Here is a 10,706-nt window from a genome sequence, read left to right as displayed (position 1 = left end):
AAATGATAAATTATTTCTTATATATGTGCTTTGCATATGCTGAGAGCTAGCTATTTCGTGACCACATTGCCTTTAATTTTCTGAAAACGTGCATTTAATTAGTTTTAAAATGCAATTAATCAATGAAAAATAAAATTTTAATAATGGCTCTTATATTTAAATATTTTTTTTTATATATTCAATATACATGTGTTGACCATTTAGAGAAAGGTCATCACTTTACATCTTTAGCTCTTAGGGTAATGTAAGAGCTGCGGACTCAAGCCACATAAATGACTTGTATATGTTGCCGGGGTTGTACCCGTTGCAGTTGCGGAAGTACATGGCTGATGTAATAAACCGGCGGAGGAGCTTTCTCCGGTGATATAAGTTCCGGCTCCCTCCGGTTCCGAGCCTTGGTCATATAAGATGCCAGTGAAAACGTGCCCTCCAATGCTCACGGATGTTTGGTATGCGTACTGATCCACCACATTGTCCATTGAGCTCACGCGAACGCAGCGGAACGCTGCCGGAAAACTCACTTCGCTCGGGAAATTTTCTTTTTCTAACCCCAATCGTCGAATAAATTAAAATTGGATATATCTAATAATCAAATTAATAAAGAAACACTACTGTATCTTGTCATATTTTAATAGACATGATACCATAGTGTGGCACATGTGACGTAGGTAAATTAATTGTGTGTGTATATGTTCATTATAATAAGTATGTTAAAATTAATACAAAAACTAATTCAACGTACCATATAATTTTACTGTTAAATAAGGGATATTTTGGAAAACGCCACCGCAATTATATAAACCTTTTCCAATAGAGATCGATCGAAGAAGCGTGTGTTCAAATTCATTTCCTCATTATGATTAAATAAAAAATAGCAAAATGAACGAGAAAAAAAAAAGAAATCATCATTTGAGAGCATAAAAAAATTTCGCCTTTGAAACTCTTTACATAATTCGTTGAAATTTAAGTACGTACCATCTATTGTTGAATTAAATAAATTTTAATAAATTTCCATTTGCTAAACTAAAAATTTAGTAGTTTGTATATATAATATTATGTGTGCGCTAAATGCTAATATAATGCATGTGTGTATGTGTATATCTCAAGTAGGTCTATGGTTTGTATAGATATCTCATGACAATTTAACTAATATTAATTGAACCATCTTTTACTGCGTGTTTGTGGGATGTATATAGTGTTCAAATCTTGCAAAATCAAACATAAAAAGAGTACGTACCTAGTGCTTGAATCTGTTTGTGTCTTTTAGGGTTTTGGCCGTGACGCTGATGAGCGGCGGCGGCGGGGGCGGGGGCGGGGGACATCTGATCAGGCTGAATATGCCTGAGAGAGACTGGGACCCAAGTGCTTCGGACATGGGTTTGGCACTGAAACCTTCGGTTCTTGCAGCAAGTTCTGCACCTCAAGTATAGGCAATCTTTCTTGGCTTGGTTTCCACAGTCTTGGCATTTGATGCTGCTGCTGCTACTTGATGATGCTGCTTCTCTGCTCATCATCACTAGCTAGCTCCACCAAATAAACACACAATTCAAAAATTAGAAAACATGTTATATATTATAGTTCTTGTCCAGAAAAAAAATATATTTCAATATATATAATGTGAACACACAACGTACACAATTAATTAAAGCCACTCTTTTTTTTCTTTTTATTTTTTTTTTCTCATGCTCATTTCTTTAATAAAGTGAATTCTCTCAACTGTGGCCATTATAATTTTCTTTCCGGTCCAGCGAGATTATTGATTTAAAATTTTCATTTTACTATATATTACGTACAAATGAAAACATGCAAGGCATGCAAATTATTATTTCACAATTATATATACACAGTTTATGCTAATTAATTGCTAGTTAATTAATTGCTAGCAGCTGGCTAATCTCAATTTATACTTTATGCATCGAGTTCACTATAGCTAGCTACAGGGGCGGCTTCATTAAGGGACAAGGGAGGGCAGCTGCCCTCCCTTGATTTTTTTTTAAATACCCTTACATGTAAAATAAATTTATAATTTATGAGTATAGATTATGAACAAAATAAATACAAGAGAGGGGCAAAAAACCTTAGTTATTTTTCGTTATTTAATGTGTACAAAGTGATCCGAAAATTTGTGGCTCATAATTTTTTAAAAATTGAAACCCAAACACTAAGTTTTTAAACCTAAACACAAATGAGTGTAAGTTTTTTTAAACCCAAAAACAAATTGTTGAAGCAAAATTTGTTAGCTTACAAGCTTGTGAGTTTGAATTTGATTTTAACAGTCGTAACAACCGCAAAGAAGAAAATTTTTTTGCATTGAAAATTAATATGAATGTTATAAATTACTTATACTGAAAAATATATATTTTTGTAGTTTTTCGATTGAAGTTATTAATAATTTTTAAAAAATGTCAAGTTGTAGGGGTATATTAATTGTAAATTAAATTTGAAATCTAACAATATTATTTACATTATTGGAGTACTATATTTAAATTTTGTTATATATATATATATATATATATATATATATATATATATATATATATATATATATTGTGATCTTTGATTCTCCGTCTGCCCTCCCTTGATAATATTCCTGGATCCGCCCCTGGCTAGCTAGCTAGTTAAAAATGATTTTCTATAAACCTCACATATGTTATGATAATAAATAAAAACCATTCAACATTATGATACTAACATTTTGGAATATTAGCTGTGGAATTACTTTTAGGGGAAAATATGTATATATTTTTTAATGTATTTGTTTGTGTGTGGCAGTACAGTGTTTGTTAGATTCCCAACATTTTACCATACCAGCAATCAGTAAAACCATAATCCATCGGGTTCCACTTTTAATTATTAATTATAATTATTAATTATAATATTTGAGCACGTTGTTTCGAGTTCCAACTTCGCCCTTTTGACAATAATTTATTCCATTTTAAAAACTTTTTCCCCGGTTAGGTACGTACGATGAATATATATATATATATATAGAGTTTTGTTACGCTGCCTACCTCCGGTGCTATCTTTCATGTTCACCTATGAGGTGACACTCATCCATTGGATGAGGTTCATCCAATGGATGAGTGTCACCTTCATAGGTGGGCACCGGAGGTGGACAACATATATTTATATATATATATATATATATATATATATATATACTAACGTATTTGCACATTCATTGTATGTGACGAAAAATTTGATTTTTTTAATTAAAATTACTTTTAGAAAAAAATCTAATAAATTTATGGGAACAAAAATGATTGTTTATTTGGTTAAATATTAGTCATAAGTCTATGAGTAGTAGTTAAAAGATCATGAATTATATATATATTTATATTACTTATTGCCCAACCATTCATGCTCAACTCGTCTCTTACCACTAAAACCCACTACCAGGTTTTAGTTGTTTTTTTTAAAAAAATTTGTATCACTAAAACCCACTACCGGGTTTTAGTTGTCGGGATGAGTTGGGCATCATTGGTTGACCAGCTGAAAATTTATATATATATATATATATAACTTTATATATTCTCAAATCTCAATATGTGTTTTATGAACATGCATGTATAAGCTTAATAAGGAATATGTTAAAAATAATTAATTATGATCAGCACATTATCAGGGTTCATTTCAACCTACCTTTACAGGCATTATCTCCATAATAGATCTAAGGGCTCTCATTTAACAATACATGTGGGGTCCACTAAAAAATAATGAACCCCACATTTATTGATGAATGAGGACCGTTAGATGTATGCCAAGGCAGTGTCTGTATAGATAGGATCTAACTTACTCATTATCAGGCTACCCGTACTTTTGAAATTAATTGCCAGTTATGTTCCGAGGAATATGCTGCTGAATTAGGAACGAGCATGGAGGATAATCTCGAGATATATATATATATATATATATATATATTTACCTATTTATTATGCAAGAGGGATAAGATGGTCATAACATGGTCTCTTGGTATGGTACAAAACAAAAATTACAAAAAAAATTAAAATCCAAAAAACAAAACTTAATTGCATCCTTCAATTAGGTTGGGAAAAAAAATTGAGAAAGATCACAACAATAATGACTCAATTTAGCAAAAAATATAATATTTTTTGGTTACGTTGCACACCCAATGCGTGTGCGGTGCCGGTAATGTTAATTAAGTTTACGAAAATGATTGAAAGAAAATCTTATATTTATCTTATCTTAATCTTAACTTAATATATATCAAGTTTCATTTTACTCGCTCTATATTAATTTCTTTTTATTTAATGCAATGTTTGTTTACATAAAAATTTACACGTAAATATAGTGTAAATTACATATATTTTTGTAGTGGACAAAAGTTTGTTTGGTCATAAGATTATAAGAATTAAAAACAAACACAACAAATTTGCCCCTTATTTCATAGATGATGATATACAAGTTATGCAATTGTTATAATACATTTTATAATATTTTATACACAGGTAAATGATCAGTGGTTATTTTTTAAAACAACAAGACCAATATTTTGTACACATAATATTACTATTACTAAATAATTTTGTTATGAGATTATTTTAGGTTGTGTTTGGATTGATTAATTTCAAATTGATTAATATCAAATATTAAATGCGCATCTTACTTATTTATCCAACGGTCATACAAAATATAATGAATTTCAAATGACATAATAATTTATTGGATAAACTTGAAAACCAATATTATATTAAATATACTATATATATTTATATATATATATATATGGATTTAAATATATCAAAAAAATTATCGATTTGAATCCATCCATCGAAACACGTTCGTTGTAAAACGCTTGATCTAACTTCTAAGAATTATGGTCCAAACCACTAATTTTTGGGTCCAAAGTCCAATACAGTTAAAGCCCGGCAAAAAGCCCACTACAAACTGGCGCCAAAATCCCGCGCACTTTTCCCGCCAAAAGAATCTAAACCCTTTTTCAACGATTAGTCTCCCTTCACTCCCCAACTACAATCGACTTCTTTGCAAATTCTGGTGGGTTGGGTTGAAGATTATGGCTCCCGGTTCTCCTCCATCAAGAAACAATGGCGGTAATTTGTTTGTTTACGGTTTTCTAGGATTCATTTGGGCGAATTGATTGATACCAGGTTTGTTGGCGATTTACAGGTCCTTCTTCGCCTTATGATTCGGAATCAAGCCCGATTGGGAACACAGTATCCACACCGGGAGGCCCCGGGCGTCCTAAGCGCGGTCGCCGTTCATCGTACGACACCCCGCCGCAGCCACTGTCGGGATCCCGCTTCGCGACGCCTGGTACTACTCCACCTTCTTCGGGAGCAAATACTCGTCGTGGTAGAGGGAGGAGATCCTCCGCCGGTCCCACAGGTGCAGCAACCCCATCTTCAACTGACGATGCGCAGCCCTCGTCGGAAGCGGGAGACGCGGACGAAGACGAGGCCCCGCCTATGTACGTGTGGGGCACGAACATCAGTGTTCAAGACGTTAATGCTGCGATTCTGAGGTTTTTGCGGCATTTCAGGGAGAATCCTCATCAGACTGAGGGAAAGTATATGATGGCTATCCACAATGTCATCGAAATTGAGGGCGACTCGCTTGATGTTGATGCGCATGACGTGTTCAATTATGATAGCGATCTTTATCTCAAGATGGTTAGATACCCTCTCGAGGTTTTAGCCATTTTTGATATCGTGCTGATGGATATGGTCGGTCGAATTGATGCTTTATTTGAGAAACATATTCAAGCTAGAATTTTCAATCTTAAAAGCTCAACTTCGATGAGAAACCTCAACCCATCTGGTCAGTTTCAATAATTGTTTAATTCACTCCATTAAGTCATGTCTATACACCAGTTGTGGGGGTAAATGCAACTGATTTTTTCCCCCAATTAGATGTTGAGAAGATGGTTTCTTTGAAAGGGATGATTATTCGGTGTAGTTCCATCATACCAGAGATCAGGGAATCGGTGTTTAGATGTCTGGTCTGTGGTTACTGCTGCGAACCTATAGTCGTTGATAGAGGTAATTGGTGGGATAATTCTCATTCTAGTTTCACAACCAACAGGTCATATCAAATTTGTGTGAGCTAATTTTCGTAATCAACTTGCTAACTTTCTGATGCCAGGAAGAATTAATGAGCCAACTATTTGTGGTAAGCACGAATGTCTTTCAAAAAACTCCATGACTCTTGTTCACAACAGATGCAGGTGATTTTTATTTATCTTGCTACTTCTATTTGATTGTTTTAAGTACTATGGAACGTCATCGACTGGTTTTTTCTATGGAAACTATACATAATAGGTTTGCTGATAAGCAAGTTGTGAAGCTCCAAGAGACACCTGATGAAATCCCAGAGGGAGGGACACCTCACACAGTGAGCTTGTTGATGCACGATAAGCTAGTAGATGCTGGCAAGCCAGGTGACAGAGTTGAGGTCAGATAATTTATAGTAACTTGGTGTTGAAAATATCGCAAGCTTCATTTTCAAGCTATAAGCTTCTATTATTTTCTGATTTGTGCTTTTACTGTAAGGTTACTGGAATTTATAGGGCTATGAGTGTCAGAATAGGTCAAACACAGAGGACGGTGAAGTCAATTTTCAAGGTAAGTACGTCAGTCCTCTTTTGTGCTCTCTTGTAGACTGTCTTTTATAGATATGACCATCTTAGACATGAAATGGTGTTTTATATTTGAAATGCATATTTCCTTGTTTTCAGACTTACATTGATTGTCTTCATCTAAAGAAGACTGACAAGTCAAGAGTGAACGCGGAGGATCCAATGGAAACTGAAAATGGAGTTAGTGGGAAAGACAAAGAACCTGTTTTTGAGGATAAGGTATTTCAAAGTATTGTTGTCAACGAAGACGATGATAGAACTTCTGTGTTGTTCCGGTAATATTCCTATCATATGTTTTAGGTGGAGCAATTAAAAGAGCTATCAAGACAGCCTGATATATATGAAAGACTGACAAGGTCTTTGGCACCAAACATATGGGAGCTTGATGATGTAAAGAAAGGCCTCCTTTGTCAGGTGATTTATAGCATTATATACTGATATCATTAGTGTTTTTATTTCTTTATATTATATTACTTATATTGTTCAAGTGGCATATACGTAGCTTTTTGGTGGGAGTGCATTGAAAATGCTATCTGGGGCTAGCTTCAGAGGTGATATCAACATACTCCTGGTGGGTGATCCTGGAACCAGCAAATCACAGCTGCTACAGTACATCCACAAGCTATCCCCTCGTGGTATTTATACCAGTGGACGAGGAAGCTCTGCGGTGGGGTTAACAGCTTATGTCGCAAAGGATCCTGAAACTGGTGAAACTGTAGGTTAACCAGGCAGTTTAGTAATTTTTTAAGTTTATACTTCATGGTCACCTCTAGAATGCAAACTTATCAGAAAATTAACTCTGTAGGTCCTGGAGAGTGGGGCCCTGGTGCTGAGTGATAGAGGCATCTGCTGTATTGATGAGTTTGACAAAATGTCCGACAATGCAAGAAGCATGTTACATGAGGTAAAAATCACAGCCTCTTCTCTGGCATGCCAACCATCATTCTATTGAAGTAATTTAGTTTTAAAGTTGACCGACCACATGGTACAAGTCTATGTAGTCTTTTCCTTTGACTTTCTCTAGTTTTTTATCAGGTGATGGAGCAGCAAACTGTTTCGATTGCAAAGGCAGGGATTATTGCTTCTTTAAATGCAAGAACTTCGGTACTGGCATGTGCCAATCCCATTGGTTCACGTTATAATCCTCGGTTATCTGTGATTGATAATATACACCTTCCTCCAACACTATTGTCTAGGTAAATACTTTGTAGGTATTAAGTTTCATACTTTATAATCCTCGCATATCTGTGATTGATAATATACACCTTCCTCCAACACACCATTGTCTAGGTAAATACTTTGTAGGTATTAATTTTCATGCTTTTTTAGATGTTGAGCAGTGGTTGTTGGGTCATGCTTGCATAACTCCAATATTATTAATTTTCTATTATGATTATTATTTTCAAGACCTAATTTTCACGCTATCCATCTAATTGTGTGCACAAGGGTTCTGAACTTTTTGGTCATGCCTAGGTTTTACGTAGTGTTATTTGCTTGAATGACTAACTTTCATGACTGAATAGTAGTTAACTATTTTCCTGACTTCAACCATCATACAGGTTTGATTTGATCTATTTAATTCTCGACAAGGCTGATGAACAGACAGATAGGCGCCTCGCGAAGCACATAGTAGCATTGCACTTTGAAAACCCTGAGGTTCGGATCTTTCCTTTCTAATCTAATATCGATATTTGTTTGAACTTTCATTGATATCTGAGCCAACTTCGTATTTTTACCAGAATTCGGAGCAGGATGTCATTGACCTGCCGACTTTAACTGCTTATGTGAGCTATGCACGCAAGAATATACATCCAAAGTTATCTGATGAAGCGGCTGAGGAGTTGACACGAGGTTACGTGGAGATGAGAAGAAGAGGAAACTTCCCTGGAAGCAGCAAAAAGGTAGTAATCGTGTTAATGTTGACATCCTAGGTGCATATTTTTCAGTAATTTTGATGGGTAGAGTGTAGACTATGAGAAGAGGGGAAGGGAAATGAACGAAAGCATAAAATTTCTCCCAAACAAGGGCATCTGAGATTAATTATATACTGAGGGGAAGGATTTCCCCATGGTTGGAGGGATTGAAATAAGTATGTGCTTGGACAGGAGGATTAGATTTTGCATGAAGATTTGATTGTGAAGAGATTTGAAAGATGAATTTGAAATGACACATCTCGTGTGTATTTCAAATCTATCACAACTACCATTGCAGCTGAAATCCGCCCATCATAAATTCATCCAAGCAATCAAATGGATTAAAATCCATGGATATGAACGCCGCAGCTTATTGGCAACCTAATTGACTCACTCATTGAAGAATGGAAGATGCTCTGACCCTTCCGACAATCCTATCCTATATACAAATTGTGCAAAATTGCTTTTTAAGAAACTTTTCTGTTGATAATTTACCTGATGCTATAGGTCTCTAATTTACTGTTAGTCAAATGCGTTATCGTTCTTCAAGTTTCATTTAGTTCATAAGTTTGTAATGTCAAATGAGTTATCGTGGTCTCACGTCGTTCTATTGTTATTGTTATGTGGGCTACAAGAATATTTCGAAGGATACTTTTTGCCTGATAGGTGTTGATGGTTCTTTTTATATGTCTAGTTGCTCATGGCGATTGTTGATCATGGTGTTTTGTGTCCATTTTTTCATCTTCCACAGGTTATAACTGCGACGCCAAGGCAACTTGAAAGTCTGATACGCCTCAGTGAGGCTTTGGCCCGCATTCGTTTCTCCGAATGGGTTAGTTAAGCTATACTTAGAGGAGCCCCACACTTGAATTTGAAAAACTTTATGGTTTACTGTGATCACTCATGCTCGCAGGTTGAAAAGAATGATGTGACTGAAGCAATTAGGCTTCTTGAAGTAGCAATGCAACAGTCTGCAACGGACCATTCAACTGGTAAGTCCTTGTTTCTCCACAATCGTTTCCTGTATGAGGTATATACGACCTCCGTTGCCCTGATATCCAGTTAAAAAGAAGACAAATGCTTTATCACAGCTGCTTTTATACCTGCTTGGCTATTCTTTGCTGACCACATCCAGAGTATAATAGGCTGAAAAATGCTTACTGTTTGGCAGGCACAATTGATATGGATCTCATCACAACTGGGGTTTCCGCAAGCGAAAGGATGAGAAGGGAAAACTTGGCATCAACGACCCGAAACATAATAATGGAGAAGATGCAGCTTGGGGGCCCATCAACTCGCCTGTTGGAGGTATGTAAAATTTGTACACAATGTTAGTCCCATCTCACGCATGAAATATCTGCAAGCTGACTGGACTTTGTATATATGAACTTCAGTTACTTGAGGAGCTGAAAAAACTGATTCCTGGTGAAGTCCACTTAAACGATGTAAGATCTCTTTAACATTCCTGTGCATGAATTGCAAACGTTTGTATTCTTGTTCGGTGCATGTGAATACAGCAAGTTTTGAAGTATTCTATTTTATGTTTAATCAGCTTCGAAACGCACTTACTACTCTTTCAACCGAAGGATTTGTAGCTGTTCACGGTGACAGTGTAAAGAGAGTGTAATAGAACATTAAAGCACGTGAAGTTCAGTTATATCTGCACACATCAGGCGAGTAATTCGAATGTCGGAAGAAAATCCATCGCAACTGTTTTAGCGGCCGTGTGCTGAATTATTAAGTCGTACCATTAAGGAATTCGCAAGCGATGTCAATTGGAGTTACTCAGTAAATGGAGGGGAAAGGCTTCATGCTATGTTCAAAACAGTAAATACTTTCGTCTCGTCCAATAGTGTGTTATTGTTCTGTTTAAGTGGCGGGCGGATATGAACGCACGAGACAATGTGGGAGGAAATCAGTATGCTATGGTGATTTTGGGGCTATTTAAAATTAGGTTATGCATCTCAATCAAATCTATTTTTTTGACAACATATCGTTCATATTCATTCACCCTACATTCGTAGTAGACCAAATTACCAATGATTGACAAGGGGGAAGATTTTCGGTTCCAATTTTTTTTTTTTTTTTTCACAATTTACGTAAGAATTTTTAAATTTACCCTCTCGATAATTTAAATTCAATTGGCGTATAAATTTCCATTGTTTTTGTGTCCTAGG

General features: G+C 35.6%; 2 protein-coding genes across 2 annotated transcripts; one reads left to right on the top strand and one right to left on the bottom strand.

The window, feature by feature from the left end:
* Nucleotides 1–227: 227 nt before the first annotated feature.
* LOC140883938 (protein SHI RELATED SEQUENCE 3-like) lies at nt 228–1,514 on the bottom strand. Its single transcript, XM_073290560.1, has 2 exons — nt 1,238–1,514; nt 228–556 (listed from the first exon to the last, which is right to left on the bottom strand). Exons 1-2 carry the CDS (start codon nt 1,512–1,514, stop codon nt 228–230), a joined length of 606 nt encoding a protein of 201 aa, XP_073146661.1.
* Nucleotides 1,515–4,978: 3,464 nt separating this feature from the next.
* LOC140882542 (DNA replication licensing factor MCM4) lies at nt 4,979–10,647 on the top strand. The gene is made up of 18 exons (XM_073288600.1): nt 4,979–5,072; nt 5,149–5,799; nt 5,892–6,020; nt 6,124–6,205; nt 6,300–6,432; nt 6,531–6,602; nt 6,716–6,835; nt 6,917–7,030; nt 7,119–7,331; nt 7,422–7,520; nt 7,652–7,812; nt 8,176–8,272; nt 8,356–8,517; nt 9,281–9,361; nt 9,443–9,521; nt 9,701–9,837; nt 9,924–9,974; nt 10,082–10,647. The coding sequence occupies exons 1-18, from the start codon at nt 5,036–5,038 to the stop codon at nt 10,154–10,156; spliced, it is 2,493 nt and encodes an 830-aa protein (XP_073144701.1). The 5' UTR covers nt 4,979–5,035; the 3' UTR covers nt 10,157–10,647.
* Nucleotides 10,648–10,706: the final 59 nt, after the last annotated feature.

This window comes from Henckelia pumila, chromosome 2, assembly GCF_033568475.1.
Source record: "Henckelia pumila isolate YLH828 chromosome 2, ASM3356847v2, whole genome shotgun sequence".
NCBI lineage: Eukaryota > Viridiplantae > Streptophyta > Magnoliopsida > Lamiales > Gesneriaceae > Henckelia > Henckelia pumila.
The sequence above is the reverse complement of the archived record's forward strand: the minus strand, read 5'-3'. Positions and strand labels throughout refer to the sequence as shown.